Source organism: Pinus tabuliformis, chromosome J, assembly GCF_031772625.1.
Source record: "Pinus tabuliformis cultivar Carrire ecotype Pingquan chromosome J, CPIR1, whole genome shotgun sequence".
In the NCBI taxonomy this organism is placed as follows: Eukaryota; Viridiplantae; Streptophyta; class Pinopsida; order Pinales; family Pinaceae; genus Pinus; species Pinus tabuliformis.
The window spans coordinates 964756495-964778948 of NC_142295.1; the positions used below are offsets into that span (position 1 = coordinate 964756495).

Sequence of the window (22454 nt, forward strand, 5' to 3'; positions counted from 1 at the left end):
ACTAAAATCAAGATGTCTCTGGCTAAAATCCGGAGACAAAAATACAGCCTTCTTCCACAATACAATGAAAATAAGGAGGTCAAAAAACCAGATAGAACAGATTCAAGTAAATGGTTGAGAAATAAAAGGAGTAGAAGCAGTAAAAAACACAACACATAAACACTTTAAAGAACTCCTCTCAACAAGTGACTAGCAGGCAACTAATGAAGAAATTTTGCAGCATATTAAAAAAAAAAGTGATCAGCAAAACAGGGGCTTAGACAAAGAAATTACCAAGGAAGAAGTCAGAGAAGCTGTGTGGAACCTCCACCCTGATAAGGCACTAGGTCCAGATGGGTTTACAATAGCCTTTTACAGACAACATTGAGAAATTATCAAAAAATACCTAATGAGAATGTTCAAAAATTCTTTCAATTTTTTTTTTTGGAGGAAATACAAAATCCTCCTTCCTAGCCCTCATTCCCAAATAACCCAATCCTACAACTTTTAACAGATATAGGCCAATCTCCCTTTGCAACTTGTCTTATAATATACTTACCAAAAATCTAGCAAATAGAATGAAGAAATTACTTCCGGAAATAATTTCAGAAAACCAAGGAGGATTTGTCCCCAAGAGGCAAATCACAAACAATGTGATAATTGCACAAGAGGCTATCCACAACAGTATCCAAAGACAAGAGAGAGGAATGATTGTTAAGTTGGATATGGCTAATGATTTTGATAGAGTTAACCATAACTTTCTTGCAGCAGCTCTCAAAATGTTTGGCTTCTCAACAAATTTCATAGAGATTATCCAGGCATGTATATCAAATCCTTGGATAGCTCCTTTAATCAATGGTCAGCCTAGTAAATTTTTCTAAAGCACTCAAGGGCTGAGGCAAGGCTGTCCGCTTTCTCCATTCTTGTACATCATCGTGGCTGAATCGCTAAGTGATATGCTGGAAAATCATAGAAAAGAGAAAAAAATAATAGGGATCCAAATATCGAGAGGAGTTAAAGAAATTAACCATTCTCTCTTTGCATATGATACCCTTCTCATAGACGGGGCATCTTGCATTATAACAAAATGATTCAAAAAAGCCTTGGATGAATTTATTCTAGCTTCAGGAGGAATCTTAAACAACTCCAAATGCAGAATTTAACACTGGAATACCCCAAAAAAAACAATGCAGTGTATTTCACAAATACTGGAAGTACCTTTACAAATAAATTGGAGCCACTTCACTTATCTTGGGCTGCCCTTAGCAAAGGAAGTGGTAAAATTAGAAGTCTAGAACAAGCAAGTAGAGAAAATGAAGGGAAAAATACAGAATTGGGGAGTGATGTGGCTCAACCTGGCAGGAAGAGTGACACTGATTAAAGAACTTCTCTCGACCTTGCCTATCTATCAGTATGCAATCATTATTGCTCCGGCAAGCACCCACAAGAAAATGGAACTGATGATTAGAAGCTTTCTCTGGCAAGGAGAAAAGCAAGATAATAAAAAATTTAGCCTTGCTAAATGGGAGCAAGTTACTCTTCCCTATGAAAAAGGAGGTATAGCAATATGACTGCCAGGACTAATGAACATTTCTCTAGGGACAAAAATTATCTGGAGAATGATAAATGGGAATGACCACTGGTCGTCAAAAGTACTAACAATGAAATACTTAAATTGTCACAGAACAAAGCTTCTCACTGAAACTATTCCAGATAGGCCATGCACCCAAATCTGGAAATTGGTTAAAAGGATAATTCCTCTCATTAGAGATCAAATATCCAAAAATCCAGGAAATGGAAAAACAATTTCTATATGGGAGGATAGAATAATGGGGAAAAATCCCTTAAATCAGCAACAAAGCTTAAGTGGACTTCAGAGATGGATGGAAGATCAAAGTTTTAACACTCTTTATTCTATTTCGAATTGTGATCAGAATAACTGGGTAAGATGGAAAAAGCTAGCAACACCACCAAGACTAAAAAGTAAGTGGGAAATTTTAAAATCCCATCTGGCAGGGGTTGCCCCCATCAACATAGAAGAGCAGGATGACTTTTTTTGAGATCCAAATGGAGGGGATTACACAGTGAAATCGGGGTACAACCTCCTCCAAAAACTCCACAATTAGAATGACTGGAGCCTTTGGAAGGTAGCTTGGAATTTAGAGAGTCTGCCCAAAATTAAAGTCTTCACATGGACACTTCTCAAAGGTAAAATTCTTACCTCTGAAATTAAAAAAAAAAAAAAAAGGAATACAAGGGCCCTCAGAATGTTTCATGTGTCAAAAGGAGGAAGAATCAATCCAACACCTCTTCATTAACTATATGGTGGCGAGAGAGTGCTGGAAATAGGTAACAAGTCCTTTGGAAATAAACATAAATCCAACAATTCAGTTGACAACTCTTCATAAAAATTGGGATGAAAGCTACCCATATACAAAGAAAAATATACAACAATAAATAAGATATGGAAATGCCTCCCTTCAATTCTGTGTTGGCAAATTTGGTTAGCCCAAAAAAAATGCATTTTCAAAGAACAAAAGCCAAATCTAGGCAAGATCCTAGAAAAAACTTGGAGCCAAGTTGCAGAGATAATAAGTACAAATGGAATCTCAAAAATGGACCAGAATGATTTACAACAAGAAGAGAAAGACTGGTACAACAAAGCAATGTTAGGAAACAAAGCAAAAGCAGCAGCTATAGCAAAAAATAAAGAATTTCACACAAACAAGAATTGGAAATTAAGATTGGATGAGAAAGAAATTGTAGAATGGATAAAAGAACAAAAGAGACACATTTTTTTTTGATGGAACTGCAAAAAATAACCTAGGTAAAGCAGGGGTAGGAGGAGTTATTCTAGAACTAAATAGGAAAAAAATAATAACCTATGAATGGAGCTTTGGAGAAATGACAAACAACAGGGCTGAAGCATACAGCCTTTTCCTAGGCACAAGGCTTTTAAACAAAAATGCAATCAAGGACCCTATAATAATAAGGGACTCGGCTATCATAATAGCAACATTGGATGCCAAAAGGGACTTCAAAAGCATAGCCATCAACAAAATCTATCAAAGGATTAGAAAAAGCGTTGAAATCCTGGGAAAAATAACCTTAAAGCATGTCCTGAGAAATCAAAATAAGGACACTGATAGCCATGTCAAGAAAGCAATTGACAGACCAATTGGGATTGTCAAAGAGAATAATGAAGTTTATGAAGAAAGTATACCATGACCCCACACCCAGTATCAGGATCGAGAAATAAAATATAGATCTGAAGAATATCACAAGACATTTTATAGGGGGGAAAATCAAAAAAGAAGAATCAAAACATCAATTCAAGATGAAGATTGCATGAAGAAAGCAGAGAATATATGTCAGCAAAGGTTCTCAACTGTAATCAGCCTTATTTAGAGCACTCGACTCTCATAATCCCAACAAGCTACACTATATGAAGAAACAAGATTTGAATTGTCCTCCTCTTCTGGGCGAGGTCGGCTTTAGTCGTGTCAACAATGAACACCTAGACCGTAACAATATTGCAAGCAACAAACAGATCTCCAAGTTCGCCTGCGCAAGCTCCTAAGCGACCTGAGACAGTAAGGCATTCAACAACAATAAGTCTCCCCTCAACAGAGACCAATACATTAGGACCAGAAATCACAAAACATTGAAGATTTGTTGCAAAGAAACCGTGAGGAGACAGATGAAGAACCCTCGCACAGGAATTGTTGAATCTGGAGATCAATGGATAAGGAATGAGATCAGAAGTGTCAGGAGAGGAACTTGATGGAGGCAGATCAAGGGTCATCGGATGCTAACTTGCGCGAGACTTAGACAAAGAGAAAAGGTGGGAATACGCAGGAGTGGCTTATCGGGAGGTGATTAAGCGGTAAGTGGTTTCAGGAGGGAACTCCCCGATTCCACTCACCGTTGGACACGTAGCAAGCAGGTGGGCGAGGACACTGTTTTATCGGGCGGGTATTCTCCGTGCGGTTTGCCCACCCGATATCCTTGCTTGCCATTGGATCTATTGCGAGGGGATCGACAACAGTGGAGAGACGTGTAGGTTGAATGATCGACTTTAGTTGGTGTCTGTTAGATTTGACGGAGGAAATCTACAGTGGAGATTGAGCCTTATAAAGGTCAGTTTAGATATTTGCACCAAGGTTGTGGAAAAGCGGAACTTTAGTTCTGTGTGATTGTATCTTTGTCCGCCTTTTCCAAAGTTAAGTGCGGGTTTTTGGTTAAGTCTACTGTTTCAATGTTAAGTGCGGGTTTGGTATCTTCGCGAGGCTTTCGGTGTTCAAGTCGCATTTTGTATTTTTTTGAAGTTTTTAAGAAAAAGGGTTGTTAAAGTAGCTGTGGGGACTGCGCTCCCTGTTGTGCACTACTTTGATCCAGCGCTCCTCGGATTGTAAAAGGAACTAGCTTCCTTTCCCATTTTTTTGCAATATATAAAAAGTGACCGATTGTGTTAAAAAAAATAAAAAAATAAATGAGATTATGTATAATAATTAAGTGTTAAATTGATGTATAAGATTTTTTTATTTCTAAATTAAGAGTATATATAGAGAGAGATGGGGGGTTTACCTTAATTGATATAAGAAATTATTTTTTTCATGACATTTTGGTTAATTTTAACTAAAATTTCACTTTTTTTATTTTTTAAACTTGAGTTTAAGTTGTTTAATCTATAGAATTGGAATGCCTAGTTGTTTTTCATTTATGCATTAAAAATGTATCTTAAACAACAAAAAAAAAAACACATTCTTGCTTCAAATTATATATCCAAATTCAAATTAAGAAAAAAAAAAAAAACCATTTATAAATTAGACTATATCTCTCTTTATATATAATTTCCTTATACAAACTATTCCATATGCTAAACAAAGATGCCATATAATAAAGATAACATCATTTAAAAATCAATAATATATTGATATGCAAAATTAGACATTTTATGTTTCATGGACGGGCATGGAGGTATGTTATTTCCCCAGCCAACATCTTGACAGCTGATCATGCCACTGTATTTATATCTCAACAACTTCTGCTTCACAATAATGAAAGTTCACGGATTTTACACTTGAGACACAATCTGCATTTACAAATTATCACAACTCATATAAACTCCACACTCATCTAAATCATGCCAGCTCATCTAAACCCATTTAGGCTCAAACATGATGGCAGTGCGCTCAAAGATTTCCGCACGTTAGTTATTGGGATTTTATGTCTTCATCTGCCAGAGCCCTGGGCCTTAAGGAACGATCCACTCTGGCTAATCTCTCGCACAGGCTTGTCAGTCAGCCGAATCATGTTGTAAGCCATCGCACCCATGACGGCACCAACTGGAGGTGCAACCATGTATACCCAAATGTTGGTATATTTGTTGCCAGCCACCGCAGAGCCTATGGTCCTTGCAGGATTCATGGAAGCTCCTGAAATTGGACTGCAAAGGGCAAATAAAATCAGGTTATTCTATACTTGTCGATACTCTTAGGGGATTACTAATGGTCCCTCGAGAGAATATTGAAAAAATAGAAAAGTCAGAGAGCATAGAATGAATACCCAGCAAAGATTACATTCATAGCAACGGTAGTTCCAACGGCCAATCCGGCCAATTCTCCTATCTGCCACATTATATTCATAGTTATTATAGTTATTATTTTCCTGACATCAGTAAATATGGTTAATATATGTCTATTAACTATTTAAAATAGTGTTGATATGAGTCTATCAATAAGGGAAAAAATATTGTCGATAACATAGTTTATATATATCTATCAAGCAAGATATCCATAATATATCAACCATATTTACTACTAGTTGACTACTAACTTTAAAAAGTCAATGAAATTTAAAATGACATTAATTGAAAATGACATCTATAGATTAGCAACCACATTTATTAATAAAGTTGTACTAGTTAGCCAAGGACTTGAAAAAATCAATGAAATTTAGAATAACATTAATTGAAAAAGATATCTTTAGTATATCAACCATATTTACTAAAATAATTGTACTAGTTGATGATAGGATCTGAAAAAATCAATGAAGTTCAAAATGACATTAAATGATTACAGACTAGGCCAGTAATGCAGGGTGGTTGCAGAGATATACCGCTTTAGTATCAGTAGCGACTGCAGAAACCACAAACATCAAGAAAAACGTGATAAGTATTTCCAAAACAAAGGACTGCATGGCTGAGCCAGTGGGGACTGTAGCTGCAATGTGTGCCACTTCTCCAAACATCAAACGGAGGACAAATCCAGCAGCAATTGATCCAAAGACTTGAGCTCCCATGTAGGCTGGAACCTGTGATTACAATCAAATAAAAACTCAATCCTCATATCACTTTTACTAACTGTCCTAGCATGGTCTCCTTATAATTCATTGGGCTGGCTTGCTTGTTATTGTATTTTGGGAGAAATATTGCATACATACTTGATTCCATGGAAATCTCCGCACAACTGCATAGGCCAGGGTCACTGAAGGATTCAGATGGGCTCCCGAAATATGACCTAGGGTGTAAATTATGATCATCACTACCATTCCCCAAGCAAGGGACACACCGAGATGAGTGATGGAACCATTGGTTTTCTTGTCAATAACGACAGATCCACATCCTGCAAATATCATGAAAAAAGTCCCAATAATTTCTGCTACCACCTGCATTGAATAAATCGAAGATAAATACATTGAATGCTAGCAGATTTTTGTTTATTGGAACAGAACCCACATGTCAGAAATTGCCAAATGCTTTTGGAGAACATAAATTCACCAACCCTACAAGTTTCAGTGTTGTTATTGCCCTGAAAAATAATAGCACCTAATCCATGGCATAATTCTACAAACAATTTAATAAAAAAATAACTTATTTCTGATTGTGGGATGGCCAAGAGTTTTTCCTACTCAATAAATTTAATTGGATTTCTTATTCTAGACTTAATTGCAGATTGTAAAAATATTTTAAAATAAAATATAACCAAATTTATAATTATAAAAAATTCTAAAAGTAACCTATTTCTGCATTTGCGATGACCTAAATCTATTCAAGTCTATGGCTATGGCTAATTCTACAAACAAGTTAATCAGAAAATCTGAGAACGTAACCTATTTCTGAAATTTCTATGGCCTCAAGGTTGGTAATATATTTAGTAATATAAAGAGAGTTTTTTCTCGTAAATATTCATGTTAAATCTAATTTTATCACATTGCAAATTTTGAAAATATTTTAACATGAAATCTAATTAACAATAACAATTACATATTCTGAAATAAAAATCTAAAAATATTTTAAAATGAAATGTAAGCCACAATAACCATTACATATTCTTAAATAGAAATCTATAATGTATGCCTATTGCTAATTTTAAAAACAATTTAATCAGAAAATTTAAAAACTTAATTTATTTTCAAATTTGCGATAAACTTCGTGACAGATTTCCAGAATATGTTGAAATCTAATAAACAGTAACTAATTCTATTCAAATCTATAGTTATAGCTAATTTTAGGAATAATTTAATCAAAATATCTAAAAACTTAACTTATTTCTGAATTTGCAATGGTACCAAGGTTCCTAATATATTTAAAAAAAGTTTAGTTTTTCAATTTTTGCAATGGCCCCAAGGTTCCTAATATATTTAAAAAAAGTTTAGTTTTTCACATGAAATTGAATTCTAATTCTATTATAGATTCTAATAATATTTTGACATCAAGATTTTTAATAATATATTAAAAAAAATTGAGTTTTTTCCCATAAAACTGAACTCTAATGCTAATATAAATTTTGAAAATATTCTGACATCTAACAAACCGTAATCAAATCTATCTAAATCTATGCAATAATATATTAAAAAAATTAAGTTTTTTCACATAAAATTGAACTGACATCTAACAAACCGTAATCAAATCTATCTAAATCTATGCAATAATATATTAAAAAAAAATTGAGTTTTTTTCACATAAAATTGAACTCTAACTCTAATATAAATTTTGAAAATATTGTGACATCTAACAAACCGTAATTAAATCTATCTAAATCATCTATCTAAATCTATTCAATACTATGGCAATGGCTATAGTAATTTTTGAATTACAAGAAAACACCACACTAGATTGGATTAATTACATAAAAGCTAAAGCCAATCACTATGTATAATCTAACTTATCTGGGTCTGGCATATAATTTTCTTTTGGATTCCTGGATTAGGAAAAACCGGGGCTATACTCCGATTATAACAGGCGAAACATGGACATGAAATATGACAGCCATGACAGATACCTTCTTGAACTTACAGCCATGACAGATATCCTCTTGAACTTAGGTTGATTGTAGATTTTGGGAATTTGATAGAGGAGGGGCCAAAGAATTGACCTTTCTTTATGGTCAAATTTCTTGAATTTGCAATTTTGGTGAGGAGGGGTCAAAGAATTGACCTCTCTTCATTGTCAGATTTTTTGCATCTGCAATTTATATAAAAAAGCCTCAAATACATGTTCAACTTAAACATAAATAAACATGACGCTAACTTTTCAACTTCACTACTGTTGGTTCAATTACAGAAGATGGTGTTTATATAGGTGGCCTAAAATCTCTTTAAACTGGTTTTTTTTTTTTAAGTTTTTCCAAAAAATCAGTGTAGGAATGGTTTTATGGTAAAAATAGATTTAGCATGATCCATTTCGATACCTAAAATTTTAAAGCTAAATAACTTTAATCGAGATGACCCAAATTTTCATTGTTTTCTAAAAACACTCTCAATAAACTATAGCATTTCAAAATATTCTTAAAATCTACAATCAATTAAATTTAAAATTCCAAATCGAACCTTCCTAACAAAATTCAGAGATGGCATCCATGACCAACATATATTGTGTCCAGCATCATGGCTTTCGATTCTGTTCGCTTCAATATCTCTAATAGCATCATGGCTTTCGATTCTGTTCGCTTCAATATCTCTAATAGCAGTACTTTCTTCCTCAATTATACCGTCTTCAGATTGTGCGCTTAGACAACGTAGGGAGGGCGACGGGCAAGAGGGCTGTGTCATCTTCATTTTGCCAGAAATCAATTCTGTAGCCATATTCAGGCGGTCCAAGCTTTCTCTGAGATTAATTCCCTGAGATAAAAACAAATAGTTGTGAATGCCTGAATCACCCTACATTCTCCTCAAATTTATCCTTACACAGTCCAAGTCTGATAATTCAGAAGTTTGCCCTAGTATCATGAATTCTGGTTCAATATTCCAGCGCAGCAATCAAGATAAGCTCTGGTTTTCTAATCAACCCTCCTCTTGACTTCAATTCCCACGGCACAAAGCTCACTAGACAGGCCTTCAGCACAGGCTTGGACTAATGAAATTTACAGGCGATGAAGTCTTTTTTTTTTTTCCCTCAATCTTTCATGCAGCAAACCTGCATGATTTGGTTGCTTGCTTCTACCCTTTTATGCAACAAACAAAAAAAATATGTTGTCGTGGGATACACAATACTCAAACAGTCCTGCCTTTTTTTAGGTAAACCTGATCCTAAATCTGACTGTAACAGTGGAAAACATGAATTTCACCCATGAAGACTTCAAAGTTTATCCATAGAGCTTGACTCTACGGTTCCGACCAATTGTGAGAAATCTGAATCATCGAGTTTCAAGAAACGAGCCAATGGGCTCCATGATCCTTCCGAGAATCCAGTGACTGGATGCTCGATTTTATGTCAGCCACCGCAGTTGAATGCTATTTTCTTGGATGACAGAGTGGTTGTGTTCGTGTCTACCATCACCGCTCTGAGCATTATTTTCTCCGATTGCAGAGGCGTTGAATTTGTGGGGGTATTTCCTATTTTTAAACGTATCTGTTTTCGGATCACCCAAGATAATACGCAACATTGTCGGTGAACTTATCCATGATAGCCTGAAATTTCTTTCTTTTGTTTTAAGTTTTTATTGCCAATTTCACCAACCAACCACATTAGAAATCCCATCTCATTCTTCTAGGTGAACGAACACAGTCAACCAGCTTTTCTATCTTCGTGACCTAATTCTTATCTTATCTCCAATGATTGTCTGAATGACAATCTTAATACGCAATATTTTCTAAAATTCTGTTGTTATCTTAATAATGGTTCAGGGTTGAATTTTGTCCAATGGCAGATTAAAATTTGATGGAAAAAAAACTAATTCAAACCATTAAAAACTTGATACTGTTGGTCAAATTTCACAGAATCTATCAGGATAAAGGTGGGTGACCATGTTCTAGAAACCAACTTCCAACGCACATTTTTAAATTGGGATGGTTTGAAAGTTTCTCGGAACTTTTTGGTCTTTGATCACTGTCAACTAATGCCCATTTTTATCACGTTGTTACACTATATTTATAAATATAAAAGGCTAAGTTAACATTGTTTTGTGTTACAACATTTAATATTATTACAAATACAAATAAGACATGAAAACAGTCTTCGTTATATTGTTTTATATTTTTATTATTTTAAACTGGAATATAATAATTTCTATTTCTTTTTATTTTTTTATTCTGTAAGTTAAAAGATTATATTATCTCAAAAACTCATTACATCATTATATATCTGGAATTTGTTAATGATTTTCCAAGACTTGAGAATGCGGTCTAAGTGGTCTTAATTAGCCATGTGGGAAACCAGATATATGGACTACTTTATGAGAAAATGCCATATAGTCATTACCAATACAAAAATAACCAAAATTTAGTGAAACTATCAACCATCAACGGCATGCGAAAATATTTTTAAAGAGAATCAAACTTAAGTATCTAAGGAGGTCATACGTGCTAAAACCTTAGCATTGGAACTAGAGGGTGCTCAATGCTGAAGCTTACACTCTAGGTGCCTCTCCAGGTGAGCTATCCAAATTTCTATGTTTTCTACAGAAAAAGATCTTTGAGCACATTTAATATTATTGGGAACAACAAATATGTTGTATTGTTTTTGTTTTTTTTCCTTCAAAACTTTGTTTTTGTTTTTTTTCCTTCAAAACTCTGTCTAGGAGAGTTTTAAGTTGTTAGTGAAGAGTGATTAATTTGATATACTGATTTTGTCTTTCTTTGGTATGACCAGGGTCAGGAACCCATTGAGAGGTATCTTTAATAATCTCAAAGTCAAAATATACAAGATGTCCATCAACAAACATAGTTTCCAAATGTTCAATATTTGTATGGATTTCGAGAGGAACAACAACAAAGTAAATATCAACCACCCATGGACCTAAGTTTGGGAGCAGGTTCAAGTCTGAGTAGCTCGATCACCCTTGCCTCCACGGTCGTCCTCACCTCCACGAACGCCCCAACCACCTCGTCAGGGAAAATGTTAAGGATGGAAAATTATTCTGAAGTTTAAAAACATTGGCGAATCTCACTAGTCCCTAATATGCAGACTATAAAATGTTTATTGATGTATTTGTAAAATTATTCAAATTTTTAATGATTTTATGTATACTTTCTATGTAATGTTGGCGATTTTTAAGATAAAATAATTTTATATTGTAAAATTTAGACGAATCACTTTTATAGAAAATGCAAATTGGCGAATCTTTTTTTGGAAAAATCATGGAAACTTAGCCCATCTGTGAATATTAGCCCCTAAAAGTTTCCATGCACCTCATTGTTTGTGTATTCACTGATGGAGTCAAGAGCTCATATTTATCAGACGCCAAGGGAGTAGGATAGATGCATGAAAATTCTCAGAGACATACCAAGAACAAGAATAAACACAAAACCAAAAATAAGGACTAGGTCTATGACTAAGGGCCAAGCACTGAAAGGAGCCAGTAGAAAAGTGGATAATAACACAACACATATTGAGGGAAAAATAATTAAACCACCCTCCTTGACCACAATTAGAAAAATCAACACAAAATCTAACCAAGAAACAACCCACAATGGAATTTTCAGAAAGAAGGAGAGTAGAGACAGAGGAATTTGAAAGTAACACTAAAGAAGGAACACAACATTGCCCAAATAACCAAATGCTTCAAAGCTCAAAGCTCCCTTTGGTAGATGCAGAAGCTAGATGCCAATTCTCGATAAATGTGGTAGCATGTAGAAGACCAACCACGTTTCAAAGTTTTTGTTTTTGCCAACACCGGAGATTCTCTGTCTCAGGGGAGCCACATCCATACCATTTCATAAAACAACCCACCACAACCAAAATGCCTGGGAGATCTTTAAACCATTCCAATATCAAAGTTGCACTAAGGAAAAGAACAAGAGCAATTATCGAGAGAATTTTCCACATTAAATTAAGATCCTTTGGCCACAACTCTGCTTGCAACAGAGATGGAAAAGCCTCTTTCCTATGCACCCGCCACTGCAAATTCTTGGTAACAAAGCCAAAGTAATTATTGAAACCTCCACCACCATAGTTGTTAATGCAATTTCATGCAAAAACATGTGGGGGCACGCCATGCCACCCCCATTTTAAATGTCGCTTGAGGTAGTGGCGTGGTCGACTTCCCCCCCAACACTCTGTCTTTCCTCGTTTTTCACCCCCATCGGAGAAATTTTGTCAGCATCTGGAATCTTTTGAAATGGTTCTTGCTAGTATGCTGTAGGAATTTACAGGGTAAGTTCCTTAGATAGAACACCAAAGGACACCACTCACAAACAGATCACATATCAATACACCAGTATTCTTGACATGGTTAAAACCCTCAAAGAGGGAAACAATCCACGGTTTGAGCCAACGTAGCCACTTCAGGCAATTTATTAATAAAAGAAATAAAATTTACATAAGCTTTTCTCATGAATAGTCACCCTACAAATGACCCTCCATGCTCTTTAAATAGAGATCATGGACCAATCGGATCACTTCATGTCTAGAACATATCGTGACCGTCAGATTGTAAGTTACAAAAGTACATAGTAAAGAAACACACTTTACCTAACTCTACACTAGACCAAGTTATACTTAACTATTTCCTATGTGTTAGAATATCCTTGTTGAAATATGGCAACAAGAATATTCCAATTTAATTTGTCCTTGAATTAAATTGTGAATTAAAATCGAATTTAGTCTTAACAGCTTCTTGGAAATAATTAATTAATTAATTTTAAATTAATTAGTTGGAGAAATTAAAGTTAGAAGTCTTTCTGAAGTCATGCAAGAGCTATCCCTTAAATTAAGGAGATAAGATTGATTTATATTTGAGTTGTAATTAGTTAACTCAGTTTACTAAGTTAAGTCCAGTTAAATTAGTTCCAAACTGTTTGAGGAACTAATAGTGAGGTAACATTCAGTTGATGCATTAATGCACTCAACTAGTGCTACTCTAGTTAATTGAAGATTCCCTCATCAGAAACTCATGCATGTCTATTCTGAGAAAGACCCAGTTGAGATTAATGTTCAAGGACAGTGTACTATCAGTTGCATGTGTTTTCTCATGGAGAAAACTCATGCATGTAGTCAAGGATTCATCCTTGAGGATTGCGCAGTTTTGAAGATTGGTTTTCCACTTGGTAAAAGGAAAATCATCCACAAGGAACAACGCAAGGAAATAGGAGCTTGGAGGGCAGAGAGGAAGGCTGGAGAGAAGCCAAGATTGCCTATGAGCATCTGTGAGGATTGTACTGAGAGCTGGCTAGCTGTGAGAGCTAAGGCTTTGTATAATTCCTATGTATTTCCACCATGTATGATAATACAATATTGTGGGGTTTTTAGTTGAGGCTTTCCCCATAGTGTCTTTCATGTGTATAGTGCCATTCATTCTTCTTCTTCTAGTTATATTGTTTAGCTTGATCTTTACGCTTCTGCAAATTGATAGTAAAAGTAGGTTATAGTATTCTGCTTTGATTTATATTGCATTATCGGGTTAACCTACACAGATTTTCTACATGGTATCGGAGTTGTGAACATTATACTGAGAAGAGAATTCGAAGTTTGAAGTTCGGGGTTGTAGGTGCAAATTGAATTCACATCATACTTCAAGGTTGGTGAATGGCGTTCTATGGCTTGAGACTCAAGTATGCCTTGGAAGGTAGCTCGAATTACATAGAATGGAAATATAGAATGGAGGTTGTATTAGAAGAGAATGGCTTGAAGGAATTCATTGATTAAGAAATCCCAAAGCCAGCTTCAACTAATGCACAAGAGTTCTCTGAGTGGAAGAAGTGTGTGGTGAAGGCGAGCCAGATCATCCTTGAGGGAGTTAAAGACCATATTGTCTCGAGTCTCAATGGGAAGGATACTCCATTCTCAATGTGGAAGACATTGAAGGACCTCTACTAGAACAATAGCGACCAGAGGAAATTGGCGCTCAAGGATAAGCTTCGAAGAATCAAGATGGAGAAGGGAGATACTATTTCCACATATCTGAACAAGCTCACCACCTGCAGAGATGAGCTTGGCAGTGTGGGAATAACTACTGCCAATGATGATATGGTGAGCCTCGCTCTCCTTGGCCTTCCAAAGAGTTGGAATAGCTACTAGGACTCTGTGAATGGAAGGGATAAACTGTCGGATTGGGAATGACTGTGGTTGGATCTTATGCAGGAGGAGATTAGGAGGAGCACATGAGATGGTTCTTCATCCAAGAATGATGATGAAGAAAATTTGGCCTTAGCAAGTAAGGCAAGGAAAGTGAAGGAGAAGGCTTCCCATTTCAAATCGAATTCTTCTCATGGAGGGAAGAAGGGTGACATGTCTAAATTAAGATGCATTAATTGTCACAAGATGGGACATTATGCGACTAATTTCCCATCGAAGAAGTCCAAGAAGGGATCCTTGGAAGGATCGGAAGGTGAGGCATTAGCCTCTCAGTTCGAAATGGACTTTACCCTCATCGCATGCATGGTGTCATTGATGATGGGTTGTGTCTGGTATCTTGACAGTGAAGCCTCATTCCACATGGTCGATGATAAAAATTTATTCAGTGCCTTGGAGGAGAAAGACCTCAAGATGCGCATAGAGATGGGTGACGACGGAAGGTATAGTGTTTCAGGAGTGGGCACGATTTCTTTTTAGAGGGAGCATGGAGCTCCTCTCACCTTGACAGATGTGATGTATGTTCTTGGACTGAAGAAGAACTTGGTATCGATCGCGATGTTGGAGGACAAAGGCTATGATGTTGTCTTCAGTAAAGGAAAGGCGTTCCTAAGACACATAGCCACGGGTCAGACTAAGAGGATAAGGATTCAAGTGAAGAATCTCTATAAACTAGAGGTAGATGATTGTGCAACATTGAGTATGAAAGAAGAATTGGTGCAAAGCCAAGACATTGGCGAGTTGTGGCATAAGTGGTTGGGCCATTTGCATCATGGGGCTTTGAAGATAATGTAGCAGATATCTACAGGACTTCCTAAAGGTAAACTTGAGCAAGTTGGCACATGAAAAGGTTGTACCTTGGGAAAGTACACCAAGTCTTCCTTTCATGATCGAGACAGTTGAGCAGAGACTATCTTAGAGCAAGTTCATACTAATTTGTGTGGACCATTTTCGACGGAATCCACAATGAAGCAAAGGTATTATGTGATTTTCATTGATGACTATTCTCATAAATGCTGGATTTATTTCATACAGAAGAAGGACCAAACCTTCAAAAAGTTTTGTGAGTTCAAAGCTTTGGTCGAGAAAGAGTCAAGGAAGAAGATCAAGGCCTTGAGAAGTGACAATAGTGGAAAATATGTCTCTCAAGAGTTTAAGGACTTCTGTGTAGTGGAAGGAATTAAACGAGAGTTGATGGCACCTCATAACCCACAGCAGAATGGGGTGGCCGAGAGGAAGAATAGAACTATTGTAGGGGCAGCACAGGCAATGCTGCATGACCAAGGCCTAGCACTTCACTTGTGGGTTGAGGCATGCAACACAGTGGTCTATTTGTAGAATAGAAGCCCACATCACATACTAGGGATGAAGACACCAAAGGAAGCTTTCTCTGGTAAGAGACCAGATGTGGGTCACTTCAAGATCTTTGGCTCATCGGTATATTTCCATGTGACAAAAGATGCACGGAAGAAGCTTGAGCCAACAACAGAGTTGGGGATATTTGTGGGGTACACTGATACACCTCACAATTGTCGGGTGTACTTGCCTACCAGTAGGAGGACAGTGGTTCACAAAGATCTCAAGTTTGATGAGCAGAAGGCCATGCGAGTTTCCCTTGAGAGGGAGCTCCAACTACAGGCTATGGAGGAACTGTTGGTTCTTAAAGAGAAGGAGCCTCAGACTGATGCGGAGCATCCACATGCAAAGGTTCTAGGAGTGGAGACATCCACTCAAGTAGAGTCTTCTAGAGATGGACGGAAGCACACAAGAGAAGATGATAAATTGTTGGAGGATAGAAGAGAGAATGTGGGAGCACCATCTTCTCAGCACAGATAAAGGAGGTCACCTGAGAGGTACACTGGATGCATGGCCCTTGTTTGGGAATGCATTGAGACCGAGCCATATTCCTTTGAGGAAGCACTGCAATAACCGATTTGGGTTGATGCTATGGTGGAGGAGTATGACTCCATAGTTCGTAACAGTGTTTGGGACGTGGTTCCGAGACCGGAGAACAAGTTAGTTGTGAGTTCCCATTGGCTTTGCAAGGTAAAGCAAGATGCTGATGGTAGTGTGAAGAAGCATAAGGCAAGATTTCTTGCCCATGGATTTTCATAGGTTGAGAGGATCATGTTGCTGCAGTATATTTCGACAGAGGAGCAAGATGCTGACATTTTGACAAAGGCATCATCAAAGTGTAAATTCGAGTTCCATAGAGACAGGATCGGGGTGGTAGATAATCCCTTTCTTATTGAGAGGGAGTGTTGAAATATGGAAACAAGAATATTCCAATTTAATTTGTCCTTGAATTAAATTGTGAATTAAAATCGAATTTAGTCTTAACAACTACTTGGAAATAATTAATTAATTAATTTTAAATTAATTAGTTGGAGAAATTCACGTTAGAAGTATTTTTGAAGTCATGCAAGAGTTATCCCTTAAATTAAGGAGATAAAATTGAGTTATATTTGAGTTGTAATTAGTTAACTCAGTTTACTGAGTTAAGTCCATTTAAATTAGTTCCAAACTGTTTGAGGAACTAATAGTGAGTTAACAGTCAGTTGATCCATTAATGCACTCAACTAGTGCTAATCCAGTTAACTAAAGATTCCCTCATCAGAAACTCATGCATGTCTATTTTGAGAAAGACCCAGTTGAGATTAATGTTCAAGGACAGTGTACTATCAGTTGCATGTGTTTTCTCATGGAGAAAACTCATGCATATAGTCAAGGATTCATCCTTGAGGATTGCGTAGTTTTGAAGATTGGTTTTCCACTTGGTAAAAGGAAATCATCCACAAGGAACAACGCAAGGAAATAGGAGCTTGGAGGGTAGATAGGAAGGCTGGAGAGAAGCCAAGATTTCCTGTGAGCATCTGTGAGGATTGTACTGAGAGCTAGCTAGCTATAAGAGCTAAGGATTTGTATAATTCCTATGTATTTCCACCATGTATGATAATACAATAGTGTGGGGTTTTTAGCTAAGGCTTTCCCCAAAGTATTTTTCATGTGTGTTGTGCCATTGATTCTTCTTCTTCTGGTTATATTGTTCAGCTCGATCTTTAAGCTTCTACAAATTGATAGTAGAAGTAGGTTATAGGATTTTTCTTTGATTTATATTGCATTATCGGGTTAACCTACACAGATTTTCTACAATGCTACCATCCCCCCTTAAGAACAAATTGGGATAGGATTGAAGGATGTACAAATATGCACAATAGGAGAAGGAAGGAGGCATTAGAACCTATCCCCCCTTAGTGACAACTTCCTGAACTCCAACCATAAATCAAAGTTTAGTAAACTTCGCCTCTGTGAGAGCCTTTGTAAAGATGTCTGCAACTTGATCATTCGTTGAACAATATTGCACTTCAAGAACATGGTCATGAATGAGCTTTCTGATGAAGTGCATGTGTAGTACAATGTGTTTGTTGTGCTGATGTTGGACTGGATCTTTGCATGGTTGAATTGCACTTTGATTATCACACCAAAGTGTAGTCGGATGCTGCTGCTGAAAGCCAAACTCTGACAAGATCTGACGAAGCCACAAGGCTTCCTTTCTAGCTTCTACAATGCCACGATACTCTACTTCTGCTGAAGAAAGAGAAATGGCACTTTGTTTCTTGTAAGCCCATGTAATAGGTCGAGAACCAAGAGTGAAGACATAACCTACAGTAGACTTCCAATCATCGCGGTCACCAGCCCAATCGGAATCAGTGAAACCAACCAATAGAGGAGATACTTCTGCACTGTAATGAATCCAAAATTGAATTGTACCTCAAACATAATGAAGTATTCTTTTAGCTGCTTTCCAATGACTTTCATGTGGGTTTTGCATAAATCTAGAAATAAGGCTAACAACAAAGGAAAGGTCAGGACGAGTATAAGTCAGATACAAAAGTTTTCCTACAAGTTGATGGTATAAGGTACCATCAACTTCAGGGGAAGTATAAGTGACAGAAATTTTGGCTCCAGACTGAAAGGGAGAAGGGGCAGGCTTATAGTCTTCCATGTGAAAGTGGTGTAGAAGATCATAGGCATACTTGGACTGGGAAAGGGAAATACCTTCCTTGGATTACAAGACTTGAAGATCAAGAAAATAATGCAAGTGTCCTAAGTGTGTCATTTGAAACTTATTTTCAAGGCTAGACTTCACATGGTTTATAAGGTTGGGATCACTACCAGTAAGGATAATATCATCAACATAAGGAACAAGAATGATAAGAGACTTACCCACTTTCTTGGTGTAGATAGTATTGTCAGAATGACACCTATAAAAACCAATATCTAAAAGAAAGCTATCCATTTTGGCATACCAAGCCCGAGGGGCTTGCTTGAGACCATAAAGGGATTTCTTAAGCCAACATACAAGGCTGGATTCTATTTGTATAAATCCAATAGGTTGTTCCATATAGATTTCTTCATGCAAGTCCCCATGCAAGAAGGCGGATTTAACATCCATCTACTAGACTTCCCATTTGAAAGAGGCAGCAAGGGAAAGAACAAGGCGGATATAGTTTATTTTGGAAATAGGGGAGAAGGTTTCAGTATAGTCAATGCCTTCGACTTTTGAAAAACCCTTAGCAACAAGACAAGCTTTATGTTTATCAACTTTTCCATCTGGTCCATACTTGGTTCTATAAACCCATTTGCATCTAACAAGTTTTCGTCCCTTTGGAAGAGGAACAAGATCACATGTATCATTTGCCAATAATGAATGATATTCTTCATTCATAGCTGCATCCCAATCTGGATGGCCTAAATCTTCTGCAAAGGTGTCAGGATCATAATTTGCTGAAGCTTGAGCCAGTAAAGAAGAGGCTCTATCGAACTGAGAACGTGTACATTGTTGATCTGTAGGATCACCTGCAAGAGAACTTGTTGCATCCTGAGTAGCACGAACCCATTTTGGAAGCTGAGGAGCTAAAGGAGGATCCTGAGAAGGTGGGGGAGGATTGTCGTCCTCGTTGTCATCATCTGAAGAAGAAATATTTTCAGAAGTAGAAGGGATGGAGAGAGGTGGCACATCAACTGAACTAGGCTCGTAGGTCGATACATTTTCAACAAACTTTACATATCTTCTAATGATAACATTTTTGGACTTAAGTGGAATAAGTCTATATCCTTTGACATCTTCAGAATATCCAACAAAAATACATTTTTCACTCTTAGGTTCTAAAGCTTTATGTTTCTCATCTGGAATGTGGGCCCATGCTTCACTTCCAAAAATACGAAAGTGACTTACATCTGGTTTAATTGAGCTCCATGCTTCTTCTGGAGTGATATTCTTTAAAACCTTAGTAGGAGTGCGATTTACTATGTAATTTGCACAGTTAATTGCTTCTTCCAAAAAGTTAAGATTAAGTCCTTTAGATTAAAGCATATAATTAGCCATTTCCTTTAAGGTGCGACTCTTCCTTTCAGCTACACGATTTTTTTGTGGAGTATATGGAATAATATGTTGCATTTGAATTCCATGCTTAGTGCAAAAGTTGATGAATTTGTTGATAACATATTCTCCACCATTATTAGATCTTAGATTAAGAATTTGATGTCCAGATTGTTTTTCAACAAAGGCCTTAAAGGCCAAGAACATGTTAAATAGTTCACTCTTGAGTTTTAAGAAGTATACCCAAGTGTGTCTGGAGAAATCATCAATGAAAGTTAAGAAATACTTGTATCTAGAGAATGAAACAGCTAGAAATGGACCACATAAATCACTATGCACAAGCTATAAAGTATCTGAGGCATCCCAAGAGGCATGTTTTTCAAAACTATCTCGATGATGTTTTCCGAGTACAGATCCGGAACAAACACCATCTCTGTAGGATACCATATGAAGACCTGTCACCATATTTTCTTTACATAGGTTTTGAAGGGAGCGATAGTGTAAGTGACCAAATTACTCATGGCAAAGTTTGCTTACGTCATCATTACGAGCAACAAATACCGAGGGAAGAGTTGATGACCCAAAGTTGTAAACCTTATACAACCTTGTAGAATCATCAACAATGCCAGTAGCTAAAATCTGCCTAGGATCTCTTAGGTCCTTAATTACAACATCATGAGGTGAAAATTCAACGATTTTACCTTCACCTGAATGAGTTATCTGATATACAGATAGAAGGTTGCAGGATAAGGTTGGAACACATAATACATCATTCAATTGACCATTGTCTAGATGAATAGTTCCAGTCCCTACAACACTAAGAGATATATCATCACCAACATATATATTTTTGGTGTTACAATCATTTAAATAAGAAAACATGGCTTTGTTTTTGGCCATGTGATAAGAAGCTCCAGAATCAATGAGCCACTCATGAGAATGAGAAGAAGTTACATTTAGTGCATAACTAGACCGAGATGCTTGAAAACCACATGCAGAAAGTGCTATTCTTGAAGATGAAGTTAAAGTTGAAGAATGCTCCAAATGGATGTTATGCTTCTTCATTATTGCTTCCAAGGCTTCCATATTCTTAAAGCATTTGGATTCTAAGTGTCCATCTCGATTAAAAAAGTTGCAATGTCTATCAATCTTTTTCCCTTTGTTTTTATTTGCCTTATCATTTTGTTGAAATGATTTTTCATTTTGAGACTGAAATTGCTTAAGACCCTTGTTTGGTTTAGGACTCTTTGAATTTGGTTGTTGTTGGGCGGCTAAGGCTTTCTTAGAAGAGTTTCCAAGATTAAGAAGACCAAGATGTAAGCTTTTTTCTTGTTCTCTTATTAAAGAATCACAAAAGGCATCAAAAGAGGGGGACTTGTAGTCTTGTCCTTGAGAAATAAAGGCTTCTCTAGTAGAATGGAAGGTGGAAACCAACATAGAGTAGTTTGGTCCCAACTTAGTAAGAATGGGATAGATAAGGCTACCATATTCTTTCTTAACCTTAACACCTTCTAAGAGAAGTCTAAGGGTCTTGAACTTGGACAAAAAATCTTCAATGAAAGAAAAATTATTGGGGTCCAATGTAAGCAACTCATTTTCGAGTTGATGGGCTCTAATTTCATTTTTAATTCCAAAAACTTTAGTGAGTTGTTTCATTACTTCATTAGGGGTATCAAGTTCTGCGATATGGAATATAAGTTCTGGAGAAATAGACATCCCTATCAACCCATGTGCTTGATCTTGCCTATTTTCCCATTTGGCTGCCTTATCTTCATCTTTAGTTTTAGTTTCTTGGCCTGAGGCTATTCGGTAAAGACCTTTGATTCTAAGTAAATCCACAATGTGGGACCACCATTGGAAGTAGTTGGTGCTGTCAAGAATAACTTGGCACGAAATTTCCATTTTAGCAAAAACTGAAGGTGTAGATGCTGAAACTAAGTGCTCCAATGGAAAGATCTCGAAAAATTAGGCTGATTAAAAAAAATATCTCTAAAAATGGCTTCTGGATGAAGAAGTTATGGCTTTTTGAATAAAAGTTGTTGAAGATGCTGACGAAGTGCATGAATGTATGGAAGTGAATGATAATGTTATATTTAAAAAAAATTCCCCACTTTCCAAACTTAATATAATTAACTCACACAAAAAAATATTTTATGTGACCCGCTTTTATAAATAAGTGAAAGTCACTTTTACAATGGTACTTTATGAGATACTCACTAAATTGTAACTTAAATAAAAGATAAAGAGACTTTAGAATTATAAGTGACTCACTTTTTATAATGAGTGAGAACACTTTTATGAAAAGTAACTTTAAAATATAAGTTACATGTGCTTTTTGAAAAAGTAACTCAACAAAAAAAAGACACGAACTCAAGACCTCTATTCTCATAAAGCAACTTTGGACCAAGTGAGCTAGTTTAAAAGGTTAGTAATTTTTGGAAAAGAGGAAGAGTTTTTGTTTTTTTTTTAGTCACTGAAGCTTTGGGGTGTGTGCCAAAAAAAGACCAAACCTTATGGCTTGAAGTTAGCTTTTGCCAGAAACTAAATATTTTCCTCAATGTTTCTGATTTTTCGTGATCA

The 22454-nt window shown here is 36.4% G+C and overlaps 1 protein-coding gene across 3 annotated transcripts; it reads right to left on the reverse strand.

Moving 5' to 3' along the window:
• Positions 1-4890: 4890 nt before the first annotated feature.
• On the reverse strand, positions 4891-9822 carry LOC149230040 (aquaporin NIP1-1-like). 3 transcript variants are annotated; one of them, XM_089378835.1, is made up of 6 exons: positions 8905-9822; positions 8812-8862; positions 6424-6684; positions 6100-6294; positions 5548-5609; positions 4891-5428 (listed from the first exon to the last, which is right to left on the reverse strand). In XM_089378835.1, the coding sequence occupies exons 1-6, from the start codon at positions 9064-9066 to the stop codon at positions 5215-5217; spliced, it is 945 nt and encodes a 314-aa protein (XP_089234961.1). In that variant the 5' UTR covers positions 9067-9822; the 3' UTR covers positions 4891-5214. The 3 variants fall into 3 exon arrangements, with proteins under 3 accessions (XP_089234961.1, XP_089234962.1, XP_089234960.1); XM_089378836.1 differs by having other exon boundaries at positions 6424-6648; positions 8905-9821; XM_089378834.1 differs by having other exon boundaries at positions 6424-6648; positions 8812-9821.
• Positions 9823-22454: the final 12632 nt, after the last annotated feature.

What these genes read in the sequence shown, in the direction of transcription:
- LOC149230040 (XM_089378834.1), bottom strand. Translation starts at nt 9,066, where the DNA reads ATGGCTACAGAATTGATTTCTGGCAAAATGAAGATGACACAGCCCTCT. An exon ending in CTCTGAATTTTGTTAGGAAG is followed by an intron (nt 6,649 to 8,811) that starts GTTCGATTTGGA and finishes TATTCAATGCAG; the next exon opens with GTGGTAGCAGAAATTATTGG. An exon ending in TCGCTACTGATACTAAAGCG is followed by an intron (nt 5,610 to 6,099) that starts GTATATCTCTGC and finishes ATAATGTGGCAG; the next exon opens with ATAGGAGAATTGGCCGGATT.